This window comes from Electrophorus electricus, chromosome 26 (assembly GCF_041902795.1).
Source record: "Electrophorus electricus isolate QZ-2024a chromosome 26, ASM4190279v1, whole genome shotgun sequence".
In the NCBI taxonomy this organism is placed as follows: Eukaryota; Metazoa; Chordata; class Actinopteri; order Gymnotiformes; family Gymnotidae; genus Electrophorus; species Electrophorus electricus.
This window is the reverse complement of record NC_137522.1, coordinates 2,867,501-2,882,500: the sequence shown is the minus strand read 5'-3', so window position 1 is coordinate 2,882,500 and position 15,000 is coordinate 2,867,501. Positions and strand designations below refer to the sequence as shown.

At 42.9% G+C, this 15,000-nt stretch overlaps 1 protein-coding gene across 4 annotated transcripts in view; it reads left to right on the top strand.

The window, feature by feature from the left end:
* The window catches only part of si:ch211-126j24.1 (phosphofurin acidic cluster sorting protein 2), a 55,835-nt gene that overhangs the window by 24,024 nt on the left and 16,811 nt on the right, over window positions 1-15,000 (top strand). For all 4 annotated transcript variants that reach the window (XM_035523309.2, XM_035523308.2, XM_081708228.1 and 1 more), the window contains 8 exons: window positions 1,295-1,384; window positions 1,854-1,979; window positions 4,902-5,064; window positions 5,555-5,646; window positions 5,972-6,055; window positions 8,673-8,732; window positions 13,714-13,865; window positions 14,177-14,270. In XM_035523309.2, coding sequence (XP_035379202.1) covers window positions 1,295-1,384; window positions 1,854-1,979; window positions 4,902-5,064; window positions 5,555-5,646; window positions 5,972-6,055; window positions 8,673-8,732; window positions 13,714-13,865; window positions 14,177-14,270 — 861 coding nt within the window. The remainder of the gene's footprint in view (window positions 1-1,294; window positions 1,385-1,853; window positions 1,980-4,901; window positions 5,065-5,554; window positions 5,647-5,971; window positions 6,056-8,672; window positions 8,733-13,713; window positions 13,866-14,176; window positions 14,271-15,000) is intronic.

Here is a 15,000-nt window from a genome sequence, read left to right as displayed (position 1 = left end):
ACTTCCTCAAAATGTCTCGCATGATTCTGTTTTGGCAGAATCACTCACATCACAGTGACTGTGCTCATCCTCTTTTTTCCACTTATTCTCACACTTTTAGTTTTTCTCTCTGTGTTATTTTGTCCCTCTGCATGAAAAATCCGAATGTAGAACAAGAGATTCTGAAGAGCTTCAGTGTTTCTGGAAGACTTCCAAGTAACTGAGAGATAGGAAACATCGTTTGCTTGCTACCAGCCAAAAGTGCTATCTGTGAAAGTGCTAGCTCACATTTAACGTCATGCAAAATGGCCACTACATTCCCTTTGAATGACTCTGATGATGAACATGCATTTAGAGTGTGACACCGTGACTGACTCGGGTCACTGATCTGGATGTTGATGTAAATGTCTCCATTCTGGGAACGAGGCGGATTATCTTTTTTGGTCTGAAAATAATCCAACATAAGACCCATGTTGGGTTAAACATGGGCCATCTCTGTGGAAGTCAAACAGAAACACTGCCTGATTTTGAGTCTTCCACTGGAAGCAGAAAGGAACACTCTTGCGTTGCCTGATTCAGCTGTGTGTGTGTGTGTGTGTGTGTGTGTGTGTGTGTGTGTGTGTGTGTGTGTGTGTGTGTGTGTGTGTGTGTGTGTGTGTGTGTGTGTGTACGTACGTACGTAGGTACTGGTGGTAGAGATAACCCTTATGCAGGCAATTTGGGCACTGGGCCTGTTTTCTCTCTGTACGCTGTGTTACGCAGCAATGAGACAGATGCTGAAGTAACTGGGGTTTCTGCTGCTGGAGACACCAAGAGCCCCCTGAACGGGGTGCAAATACCCACATGCTGGCATATAACTCAGGACACATTCATCTATCTATTTTGTGTACAGGCAGGGAAACCTGATGGTGTGCAGCAGCTGTGGGAAAAAGGTCTGTGTGTGAGAACAAGACATATGTTATTATTGCAATCAGTCTGAACTCTTAAGAATCTAAGATATTTTGCCCTGTTTACGGCATTTAGCTGACGCTTTTATCCAAAAAGGCTTACAATTATAACTGTGTACAAATTGAGGGTTAAGGGCCTTGCTCAGGGACCCAACAGTAGCAACCTACTCATTACAAGACAAGTGCCTTAACCAATGAGCAACCACTGCCCCTGTTCAGCAAGGAAGGCACAGTGCTGCCCACTGACAGTTACTATTAGTTGATTTCTTTTGCTTTCCTGTTTTGAGTGAAATTTCTATCACATGATGAAATGACGAGTGACAAGCATCAACTGATTTTTGATTGAGAAGAATGTCTTGTGTCGTCAGGGCTCTAAGCGCATCCTGAGATCCAACGAGTACATTCTCCCTCCCAGCGGCCTGATGGAGACCGACCTGGAGCTCACGTTCTCCCTGCAGGTAACACAGACGCTTCCCAATTTAACAGATACGGTGCAGGTAATGCAGACGCAGCAGAGTTTAACAGACACAGTGCATGTAAAGCAGACACAGTGCAGTTTAACAGACACAGCGCAGTTTAACAGACAGAGTGCCGTTTAATGCGCAATTCCTAGAACTGATCGTTGTGTAAGATTTGGATTGTTAATCACAATATTGTGCATTTGTTCAAATATCAAAGCTGATGGAGGTGGTAGAATAGGAACATACATGGAAACGTGTGTGTGTGTGTGTGTGTGTGTGTGTGTGTGTGTGTGTGTGTGTGTGTGTGTATATGTGTGAGTGTGTGAAAGAGAATTCTTGTGGGACCAGATATGCTACAGTTGTTCCGAAAAGTGTACTGTAATGTTCTGCAACAGTTGTAAAAGTACTGTTCTGTGCTGTGAAATCACTCTTCTTTCTGATGTGTTTTCCTAATATTTCTCTCCAGTATCCACACTTCCTGAAGCGAGATGCTAACCGCTTGCAGATTATGCTTCAGAGGAGGAAACGCTATAAGAACCGAACTATTCTGGGCTACAAGACCCTGGCTGTGGGAGTCATCAACATGGCAGAGGTGGGAATGAAACCACACACTCTCTCCTTATTCTGTTTTGTCTGTTTTTGTAAGTATTCCCAATATTCAAATGATCCTTAGACTTAAAACCTGAATTCTTTCATTCTGTGCATCTTAATTGATTAAAAAACCTAAAATAATACACTGTAACAGACTTAAAATAATACACTGTGCGGCAGAACCTTCTTGATATTTTCTAAAATGGCTAAATTATTGAAATAATTTTGTTTTCCTGAGGAATACTTCAGGAAATTCTAATAAAAAAGACTGGATTGCATTTTTACAGTTGCAGCAGTTCATTACATATGTTCACATTTCTCTCAGGACAACACTATATGTCTCCTCCACTATTTGAAAGGCTTGGTAGGAGTAATAGCAGAAGTAATCCCCTGTTGTTTATCAAACATGATTGAAACTTTGGGTTCTATGGGCAGAGACAATTTAAAGAGAATCTAGTTAAGATACATGACATTATAGACTCCCTGCAATACCAGAGGATTTCAATCAAAATCAGCGTCTGTCAGAGTAGGCTCGGCTGTGACTGGACTTCCGGGAAGGACAATGGTCCAAAGCAAAACTATAAATCCACATCATAATGGTTCACTGACCACACCGATTGAGCTTTTGCAGTGGTCACCCCAGTCCACTGACCAAAATCCCATTGAAGCAGTTTGCTACATAAGTAAAAGTACATTTTTGACCTTGAGTAAGAGTATTGAGTACCCGCTTTTAAAACAACTCTTAAAAGCACAGTTTGTTCAGAAAGGTCCTTAAGTAAATGTAATGGAGTAAACATAGCAACATTGATGACGCTGTCCGCTGTCAAACCCGTGGCTGGTCGCTGCTCTGGGTCCGCAGGCTCCCTGTTGTGTGTCCCCTGCTTAGCTAAACGTGGGGTTAACATCTGCTGCAGTGAATCAGACTGGGTTACCGACAACTGAAAGCGCTGCTTATAAAGTTTCAGCTCTGGCATGAGACGTCGAATCTCCGTGCTGCTTTATTTCCGATATCCGCATTTGCATCTTCTCTTTGCTTTTTTTGCATCACATCGCAGCGTATAACAGCTTTAAGATTAAGTAAATAAAAAAGACGTTTTTACATGGCTTATAATCAATACTAAATCATCTGTCTTTCTATAACAAATGTCCTCCATTCATATTCATCATCTCACACATGATACAAATGTTTGATGGTCTGTCAACAGTGTTATTGAATAAAAGGCGCCAGTGCAGTCTGTGCAGGAAAGAACAGGCATTCACTGTTCATCTGTTCACAGCAGTATTGCCGTAATCACCTTACAAGTTGTCTTGACAAGTCTCTGGCATTCCACAGCAAATGTTCAGGGTAATCTGAAATTGAGCAGAGCTGTAGATGTACAGCTTGTTGTACACAACGCAGTTGAAGGAAGACACACACACACAAGCTTCCCTGTATCCTATTACATTGATTGTTTGTCCCAGTAGCACCCGTGTCTTAAAAAAAAACATACCACATAATATCAGAAATCATTTAGACTATAAGTGCAGTGCCTTTAGCAAACAGCTATTAAGAGACTGAACTATTAAGAGTATTTTCTGAGAGTTGTGAAAGGAAATGTAAACAAAGCCACAGGAATGTTCTTTTTTATGTTCTTATGTTTTTGAATTACTCCTGCACTTTTCTGCTGTGGTTAATCACGTATGGAAGTGTTCTTGCCTCCTCGTATTGATTTCTTCTCACAACGTCAATTGTGCGCATGCTATTACATGGGCAAACTGGCACCATCTTTGAAGACTCCTAAGGTTTCTTCAAATACCTGCGATTAGTCACACGAGCTGCGCCCCCCACAAGCTCTGAGCTCTGCCAGCGTTCCAATCGGAATGACAGAGTGCATGTCGTGTTCCTCAGACAGAGTGGAATGTCATGTTCCTCAGACAGAGTGGTAGGTCATGTTCCTCAGACAGAGTAGAATGTCATGTTCCCCAGACAGAGTGGGATGTCATGTTCCCCAGACAGAGTGGGATGTCATGTTCCCCAGACAGAGTGGGATGTCATGTTCCCCAGACAGAGTGGGATGTCATGTTCCCCAGACAGAGTGGGATGTCATGTTCCCCAGACAGAGAGGGATGTCATGTTCCCCAGACAGAGAGGGATGTCATGTTCCCCAGACAGCGAGGGATGTCATGTTCCCCAGACAGAGTGGGATGTCATGTTCCCCAGACAGAGTGGGATGTCATGTTCCCCAGACAGAGTGGGATGTCATGTTCCCCAGACAGAGTGGGATGTCATGTTCCTCAGACAGAGTGGGATGTCATGTTCCCCAGACAGAGTGGGATGTCATGTTCCCCAGACAGAGTGGGATGTCATGTTCCCCAGACAGAGTGGGATGTCATGTTCCCCAGACAGAGTGGGATGTCATGTTCCCCAGACAGAGTGGGATGTCATGTTCCCCAGACAGAGTGGGATGTCATGTTCCCCAGACAGAGTGGGATGTCATGTTCCCCAGACAGAGTGGGATGTCATGTTCCCCAGACAGAGTGGGATGTCATGTTCCCCAGACAGAGTGGGATGTCATGTTCCCCAGACAGAGTGGGATGTCATGTTCCACAGACAGAGTGGAATGTCATGTTCCACAGACAGCTGACTAGGAGATCAAAGGGCTGCTTATGCTTGGGACAGGAGGATCAGAATGGCAGCGCAATGTGATCTGCTCCTCCATAGCTGATGGCAAACAGAATGCAGTACTGACATGAGATTAAAGAACGCAAGGCAAGAAAGATTTGTGAAGAGTTTGGCAACAGTGAAAGGGAATGAAAATGTAATTCTCTAAAGCAAGACAGTTCCAAGATGGCTTCTTGGTGCGCTCTCTCTCTCTCGCTCTGTCTCTCTTTATGTGTGTGTGTGTGTGCACTTGACATTTATATTACATTTCTGTCTCACTAGGTGATGCAGCACCCAACAGACGGAGGGCAGATTCTAGGTCTCCATAGCAACGTGAAGGAAGCCCCAGTTCGTGCAGCAGAGCTGAGTGTCTACTCTTTATCCAGTCAGCCCATCGACTCTGAAGACAGCAGTAGTCACCCAGGGGTAAAGGCCAAGGCTTCGGGTGAGCTCTGGCATTGAAACAACTACACAGAAAGAACAGCAAAGAAATAATACCTCGAAAGTGATACTATTCCACCTGAAACTTAGTTTTATGTCTCCTTTTGTGGATATCCAGTACTTTCATAGCAGAAAGTTTGGTAGATGGGTACAAAAGATACTCAAATAACACTGAAACCACAGACAGGAAACTTGCAGCTTGGTACAGTTGCGCCTTGGTGTCCATTAGTACTGAGCTAAAATGGCTTTGTAGTAAGCTCTTCATTAAGTAAACAAGTGAGCCCAGTGGAGCATTTACTGTAGGAGTACATTATGGCACCACAGACGTCTCTCTGAGAGCTCGCCTTCCCAACGTTCACTCAGTGGTGGTCAGCGCACAGGCCAGGACAAAGCTTTCCCACACTTTGTTCAGGACAGCTGTAAAATGTTAACAACAGTATTACTGCAAGTAATATAATCCATCTCTGTTTGTGTTTTACTTCTCTCCTTTCCAGATCGATCTCCAGATATGGATAATTATTCTGAGGATGATGATGACAGCTACTCATCAGAGCAGGAGGCCAGTGATGATGCAGCTCAGGGCCAGGTCAGATCTGCTTCTGGTCAGGGTTAAGGTTAGAGTTAGGGTTAGGGTTAGAGTCAGACCTGCTTCTCCAAACTCATAGCCTTCTGTTCAGGGTCAGGGTTAGGGTCAGGTTTAGGGTTAGGGTCAGGGTTAGGGTTAGGATCAGGGTGAGAACTACTTTGTCCACCTTTGGCCTTCTGGGCTTGTAGCAACTTTAGCTACAGGATTGGATGTCTATTCAAAAATCACAAATATAAAAAATAAAGCTTACAGGTTTAGTTACATCACTTCTTCATTTTATGCCTTGAAATGTAAAGTTGCTGACTAGCACAAAACCTTGTTACAGGACCTGTATGATGAGGACGATGATGTGCAACGAAAGCCAAAGAAATCACGGAGGAAAATGATCCGGACCACCTCAATGACAAGGGTGTGTAATAACAGAATAGAGCGATGCAGAACACCTCTCAAAACATTTACATATTCGCATCATGTTGCAGAGAGTTTAGTATGCGATGATGTGCAGAAACACATCACTGTGTGCAACATTACATTCAGAATAGAGCAGCAACGTAATTGCAGGTAAACGGTAAGATGTACAGGAGTTCTGTTCTTTATCAGGTCTTACCATAAATCGGGAACTAATAGCCAAACATATTGTTATCGCTCGAGATTGCCAGATCTATCACTATGGCCCTCTTCTGCTGTTTGTCCATCACCACTGTGTCCGGTTGGTTAGCCATTACCATTTTGTCTGTTTGTCTCTGCAAGTCCCACATGATCTTAGGAGATGAATCCCACTGAGACTTTGGAACTTCCAGCACAGATGTTTCTATACACTATGCCAGCCTCTTGGTTATGGCAATCACTCCTGACATACAGCTTGGTCATCCATTTAGAGTAGGTGGCTGACGGTTGCTCCATTCTGTATCCGGTATCTGAAGCCACTCTTGGTGATGATTTCACTGAGGAGGTTCAGGCCTGTGCAGAACAGCAGTGGGGACAGGGCATGACCTTGGTAAATCCCACACTTGATGGTGACTCGTGTTATTGGGCTGAAGTTGGCCTCTAAGGTCATCTTTCACAGCCCCATTGAGTTCTTGATAAAGGCTCTTATAGTCCTGTTGATGTTATACAGCCTCAAGCATTCCAGGATCCATGTGTGAGACACTGAATTATATGGTTTCTTATAGTCAGTTCAGGCAGTGCACAGGTTGGTCTGTCTGGTCTTAGTCTCAAGTGACTGTTTTAACCACCAAGCTGGTGCTTGGCTCCTCTGGTGTTCTTGCCAAAGCCTTAAAGGGCCGCGCTCATGTGGCTGAGTCATGTGACTACTCAACTTAACCGCAGTGATGTCTGACAGGATCTTCCATGTTGTGCAGAGCCAGGTTATTGGCCGGTAGTTGGATGGCACTGCCACTTTCTGGGGGTCCTTCAGGATCAAGAGTATTCAGACTTCAGTTAACCATTCAGGGTGGGTTCCATCCGTTAGCAGCTGGTTAATGTGTGCTGCCAGGTGCTCATGGAGAGCAATCAGCTTCTGTAGCCAGTAGGCATGGCCCATGTCATGGCCTGGAGCTGTCCAGCTCTTCATGTTTGAGACCCTTTCTTGGATCTTAGAAACCTTAATGGTTTCTAAATGTGATGTTCTGAGCACGTACAGAGAAGAAGTCACTCGCAGTAAGACGACTGCAGCTTTATTAGAGAACACACTAAGTCCACAATCAGAATCCAAAGTACACAAGCCAAGGTCGTAATCCAGAAATCAGTCCACTAAGCAACCAAAAGAGAGAGGGAATGAGCACACAGGGAGATCCAAAAACAGACAGAGATCAAACAAACCAGAATACCAGACAAAGATATGCAACAGCTCAGAAATGTACCAAACGAGCCGACGAGACTTCGCAAAGACAGAACGCAAACACGGGGTTTAAATGCAGTCTAATGAGTGCTAACAAAATACAGGTGATTACAATAACTGGTAAGTAATAGAACTAACTAGGGGCAAAACCAAAAGAAACTAAATTATTTATATTATATTTATGGCTTTTAGCTGACACTTTTATCCAAAGTGCCTCACAATTATGACTGAATACAAGTTGAGCAATTAAAGATTATGGGCCTTGCTCAGGGGCCCAACAGTAGAAACCTGGCAGTTGTGGAGCTTGAACCAGAAACCTTAGACTATATTAAAATTGTTCATGTTTAATGTTTAGTTGACCTGCTTAGCTGTTTGTAAAAAGGATTACCCCAAAGTGGATAATCTATTAGTCTGTTTTAAGTTTACTATTCTCTTAAATCTGGTGTAAGATCATTTCTTTTGGGCCATACATATGAAAACAAGAAAATGTAAAAATGTGAAACCTTATGAAAACGTATGAAAACTTGTTCAGATCAACCCAAACATTACAATATGCAAAACTATATTTCAGAATTTATTTTTAAAATATCTGAAACAGACATGAAAACTGCTAAAAAAAAACAGTCCATCGGTACATAATTAGACTCTCCATCGTCATGGTGTCACACAATCTGCTGAACTCAGTGCATCCCACTGGTTTGAAGTGTATCCCTTGTGTCACCAGATGCTTCGTTAAATTGGCTTCGTTAAAGCCCTTTAATAAACCATCAGTTTGATTTTTCACTGTGAGTATGCTGACCAGACAGTGTTCTGTGTTTTGATGACTCACATCATCCATTACCATAAATGATGCAGACCAGTCTGTAATCATGTCACATCAAGGGTTAATACATGTTAATACATTGCAAGACATATTGCCATTGCAGTATTTTGTAATATCATCACAGTATTGCATTCTTGATCAAATTGCACAGTGCTGAATAAATAGCACTGTAGTTTAATTATTTACAGTTATCCTAATTATTTTTTGATCATTGCAGCTCTTGTGAACTGTGAAAGCTATTTCAGTTGTAACTATGCTGAAGTGTTTTCAGTTGTAACAATACTGAAATATTTTCAGTTGTAACTATACTGAAGAAGTGTTTTCTGTTAATATATACTGAAGTGTTTTTTTTTTCTTCTCCAGCAACCTAATTTCAAGCAGAAGTTTGTTGCCCTCTTGAAGAGGTTCAAAGTATCAGATGAGGTGAGTGATCAGAATGTGTAACGGGCTTGTCAAAATTCAGACGCTTGCAGATAAATGATATGGTTTTATTGCCAGACCACGTAATGGAACAGATCACAAAACTCAAGGAATGGAGTAGCTTGAATGTGGAGAAAACAGTCCAAATCAAAAAACCAGAAGGACTATCCAAAATCCAGGCAAAAGAATCCAACAGGGGCGGGCAGAAATCAGAAACGAGATATACAAAGTCAGGGTTCAGTACACAGAAAGGTAATCCAAAATACTTCACAGTATCCTAATGTCTGAGACAGGCTTAAATAACCAAGTACACAGGCGAGGTCGATATTCTGGTGATGACAATCTGAGTGCTGGGTTGGGTGATGAACTGCCTGCTGGGTGTTGTAGTGAGATAAGGAATCAGGTGATATGACAGAATGCAGGAATTTGCAGAAGCAGGCATGCTCTGGGCCTTTTGTAAAGATATTATTACTGTGAATAGCAAATAAAACCACCCTCAGTTTTAAGTATCATATCAAAGATATGGATTCTCTACACATTAGAATATGATCTAATAAGAGGATTGTGTTTTAAAGATCCTATCAAAGATATGGATTCTCCGCACATTATTAGAATATGAGCTAATAAGAGGATTGTGTTTTAAAGATCCTATCAAAGATATGGATTCTCCGCACATTATTAGAATATGAGCTAATAAGAGGATTGTGTGAGGAAAACAGAAGACAGATTGCAGTAATAAGCGTTTATATTAGCACGGAGTGTGTTGTGTTTCTGTATTGTAGCCTCACACACCTAGGACATTGGTTAGCGGTCTGTTGTTAGTTTTTTGTTGTTTAGTTTGGGTTTTTTTCACCAGCCTATCCTGTGCTGGCATCCTCCAGTACTGTGTTTAGATGATGACCGAGTCACATGGGTGTCACAGGGGCCATGTGGCTGGTGCAACGGGACCAGCCTGCTAGCAGATTGCTGCCCTGCAGCACTGCTCAGGGGTGGCTCATGCTCATGTATACATATTGGACTGGATGCTCATTGGTTGAGCATGCTCTGGCATTGTGGTTACCATGACACCAGTGCCATGTGGCTTTGTTTCTGTCTCCACCCAGGCTTGTGGTCTGTTCTTCCAGCTTCTAATTATGTGGATCTATTTGAAGTGTTTCTCGGACTTACCTGTCAATGTACACGCCATGCTGTCCTGTCCTTGGTGGATGGACATTGATCGCCCTCGTTGGTATCACTGTCCACAGTGTGCTGATCAGCGGTTCTGTGCTTGTTTCCTTTCTCTTAATTGTAATCAAGTGTTTCTTGTTTCTGTTCATTTGTCTGTGTATTTGTCTCATCCTTGTTCTCAGTTCCTTGTGCATGTCTTTGTGATGCCGGTTGGTCTACCCTATGTTTACTCCAGTTTTGGTTTATGTTTTGGTTCTTTTCTGTCTGCTTTATTTTAGCCCTTTTCAGGAAAGTACAGCTGGTGCCTGCACACTGCCTTTAACTAGTATCTTGTTTGATTGGGTTTGAGCTCTACTCATATATTCTGATATTGTTTCTCTGACAACCAGCTGTGTAATGGAGTGTCAGAGGGAATGAGGCAAAAAGGGGTGAGTGCTCCCCATAAGCTTGTTGCTACATTTGTAAGGTGTGTAGTGGAAAGCCACCAGGGTTACACCCAAATGCAGACAGAGGACTATGAGGGAGAATAGGAAAATAAAATAAAAGAACGTTGGTCCACGGTTTGAACCAGGGATGTGGGAGACCAGTGCATAGGCTTAAGCCACTTCCCTGTAGAACCACTTGTGGCTTTCTGCTTAAGAGATACAGTAAACGTAGACCATGGAGAAAGTCAGCCTAACCAGGCAGAACAAGTTTACAGGCACAGCTGTTTCTCCTCAAAAAACAGGTGGGGGGTTAAAGGTCCCTCGGCTCACCAGACACAGTCGAGTCGGGCCAGGGACCTACAGGATGGTAGGGAATCAAGGCTGGTCACGGTGGATCAGACACACCCTTCCTCTGAGACCAAAACTGGAATAGAGACAAAGGAAGATAGTAGAGGAGAAACCTTTCAGACAACAATCCCCCACAGAAAAGGCAGAAAGAGAAAGTCACTCTCATGGGCACCATTTACCAGCAATAAAACTAGTGTTGCAAACACCAACACTTACCAAAGCGCAGACTTCCCAAAGCCCTTATCTAAGGGTGTGAGCACCTGTAGGCGATCACACTTAACGACTGCTGATTAATTTGCAGCATGTGGTCTCCTGTCGCTGCCGCTTGCAAGCTATATGACTCTGGATCCTTAATAAACACCACACTCACTCACGCCCTTAATAAACACTACTCACACTGATACCCTTAATAAACACCACACGCACTCACACCCTTAATAAACATAAAACTCTCTGACACCCTTAATTAACAGCATACTAACTCACACCCTTAAACACCACTCACACTGACATCCTTAATAAACACCACATGTACACGCATAATAAACACCACACTCACACCCTTAATGAACACCACACTCACTCACACCCTTAATAAACACCACACTAACTCACACCTTTAATAAACACCATTCTCACCATTAATAAACACCAGACTCACTCACTCTATTAAACATCATTCTCACTCACACGCGTAAAAAGCATTCTTACTCGCATCCTTAATAAAGACTATGGTTTTTGGTGCCATGACAACACCGCACCGATAACAATAATAAAATTCATTCTGGAAGCTCAACTTGTTGGTGTAGTGTGATATATTGACATGTTTAACTGTATCCTAATATTGCCTAATACTTTATATATGTGTGTGTGTGTGTGTGTATGTATATATATATATATATATATATATATAGAGAGAGAGAGAGAGAGAGACTTTGCCCAGAAGTGTATGATTAACCTAATTACAAAAGAAAACACAAATTCAGGACCCCTGGGGCTTCAGCGTTACCCCACCAAGCTGTGATTCAGGTCCCCTGGGGCTTCAGCGTTACCCCACCGAGCTGTGATTCAGGTCCCCTGGGGCTTTAGTGTTTCCCAACCAAGCTGTGATTCAGGTCCCCTGGGGCTTCAGCGTTACCCCACTGAGCTGTGATTCAGGTCCCCTGGGGCTTTAGTGTTTCCCGACCAAGCTGTGATTCAGGTCCTTTGGGGCTTCAGCGTTACCCCACCGAGCTGTGATTCAGGTCCCCTGGGGCTTTAGTGTTTCCCCACGGAGCTGTGATTTCTTCTCATCTCTGAGATGCTTGTCTGGGTCTCAGAGTTGGAACACCTTCTGTATGGGTTTCACCTACTAATGCTTTATAATACATAGATTTACTAGGCATCAATTATTAATCAGTTTCATTAAATGTCTCATTCTATCAGTCTCATGGATTCAATTCCAAATCAGACTAACAAACTTTAATTTTTACCTAAATAAAGCAACATTAATGATTTAATCCCTGAAGGATTTAAACAACAAAACCACAATCTGAATGATATGAAGACTCGGCGAGAATAAATGATACATTTATTAATACAAGGTGTGTTTTATGTGTATGGGGGGTGTGTGTGTATGTAAATGAGGTATATGAGGTGTGTTTTATGTGTATGAGGGTTGTGTGTATGAGGTGAGTTTTGTGTGTATGAGGTGTGTGTATATGTGTGTATAATGTGTGTATATTTGAAGGGTGTCTGTGTAAGTTGTGTGTATATGCAGCTTGTGTGTGTAAGAGGGGTGTTTTATGTGTATATATGTGTGTATGATGTGTAAGTGTACAAGGGGTGTATATGTGTGTGTATGATGTATGTGTGTATGAGTAAGATGTGTGTATTTGCAGGGTGTGTGATGAGGGGTGTTTTATGTGTATATATGTGTGTATGATTGTGTGTGTGTGTGTGTGATGAGGGGTGTTTTATGTGTATATATGTGTGTGTGTGTGTGTATGAGGGGTGTGTATGTAAGTGTATGAGGTGTGTTTTTTGTATGAGTGGTGTGTGTATGTGTGTGTGTATATTTGTGTATGATGTGTGTATATGAGGGGTGTGTGTGTGTGTGTGTGTGTAGGAGCGGTGTGTATGTAAGATGTGTGTGTATGCGGGGTGTGTGTGTTTGAAGGGTGTGTGTATGAGGGGTGTGTGTATAGCCTGCATGCTGGTACCACTCAGTGCACTATAGTTTTTGTGATGACGGCACTTCTGTGTGCATGCATTCACATGCACAAATGTGTTTGTTTGCATGCCCACATGAATGTTTTTGTGACAGAGAAGTACCGAAAAACGTGAGTGTGTGGTGTCCTCACCGTTAGGACTACTACAAGTAAATCCTTCCCGCTCCTTTTCTCCATCTTTCTTTCTCACTCTTTCATCATCTCTCTCCATCCCTCCCTCTCTCCTTCTCTTTTCCTCTTCCTCCTGCTGCTTAAGTCTCTCGAATTCCCGAGACAAGGCCCGCTGCTTTAGGGAGGGAATTTTAAATTCTGAATACATCATTTTAGATATTCCCATGGTCTTCTCTGTGAGAGCAGGGACTGAGGTGATGCCATTGACTCTGTACAATGGACCGGTACGTCACATCAACTCCAATTGTGAATTTTGAGGTCACCAAGATGGCCGACATAGGAGCTGCCCTCTTAGGTGCACTTGTGCAGTAGATGACAATTGGACTCACAACATTCGCAGTAGAGGCTGGAGGCGGGGCAGTATCTCCACCAAACCCCGCCCACATTAGGTAGTGCACGCCCCCTATCTTAATGCTGTAGCAAACACAACATTTGACAGCGATTGGCTGTGTTGAATGATTGATCATTCTGGAATGCTTCTGTTTGCCAATTCAGAGTAGAATCTGAAGAAACCTTTTTATTTTTTCAGAAAATATTACAGATGTTGCTTTATTTATCACCCCAGTGCTGTGCCCTTTCACCGGGCCTTTCGGATAACACCTCAATGAAGCTATATTAGAGGTAAGAGAGGTATAAGATGGTGTGTTTGTGGTTGCGGTTCAGGTTCTCGACTCGGATCCGGTGGATCAGACGCAAGAAGTGGAGGAGGATCTGGATTTGCTGTACGACAGTCTGGAAGTGTATAACCCAAGTGACAGTGGACCTGAGATGGAAGACAGTGAGAGTGTCCTCAGCACTCCCAAACCCAAACTCAAGTAAGAGGCCGCAGGGATCCATAATCCTGACATAGACCTACTGTACTCATAGCAACAGGGCAATATTTTTTCTATACATTAAAAAAAATGTGTGTGTGTGTGTGTGTGTGTGTATGTATGTGTGTGTGTGTGTGTGTGTGTGTGTGTGTGTATGTGTGTGTGTATGTGTGTGTGTATGTGTGTGTGTATGTGTGTGTGTATGTGTGTGTGTATGTGTGTGTGTATGTGTGCGTGTATGTGTGCGTGTATGTGTGTGTGTATGTGTGCGTGTATGTGTGCGTGTGTGTGTGTGTGTGTGTGATTTTCTCCAGGCCATTCTTTGAAGGCATGTCTCATTCCAGTTCTCAGACTGAGATTGGCAGTTTGCACAGTCAGAAGAGTCAGGCCCGGGAACAACCCTCTGCAGTAAGCCATTACTGTACAGTACAGGTGTACTCTCTATTACTGTATAGTACAAGTGTACAGGTATAGTCTCTATTACTGTATAGTACAAGTGTACTCTCTGGTACTGTACTGTACAGTTTTACAGGTGTGCTCTGTTACTGTATAGTACAGATGCACTCTCTATTACTGTATAGTACATGTTTACTGTCCATTACTGTATAGTACAGGTATACTGGTATAACCTTATTGCTGAATTGCACAGGTGCACTCTCTATTACTGTATAGCACAGGTGCACTATATTACTGTATCGTGCAGGTGTACAGGTGTACTCTCTATTACTGTATAGTGCAGGTGCACTCTATTACTGTATAGTACAGGTTTACTGTCCATTACTGTATAGTACAGGTATACTGGTGTAACCTTATTGCTGAATTGCACAGGTGCACTCTCTATTACTGTATAGCACAGATGCACTCTATTACTGTATAGCACAGGTGCACTCTGTTACTGTATAGCACAGGTGTACTCCATTACTGTATAGTACAGGTGTACTCTATTACTGTAATAGTCACGTGGTATGGCCCGCCGCCTGCAGGGTCGGTCATTGTTTGTTAGCGTATGTTTGTATCTAGGTTTGTGTTTGCCTAGTCCATGTTAATCATTAACGTTAAGTGTGTTGATGTTACGTGCGAGTGCCACCATTGAATTGTGTGTTTAAATGTCATTAAATGTTGCACAAAGTCAAGGGAG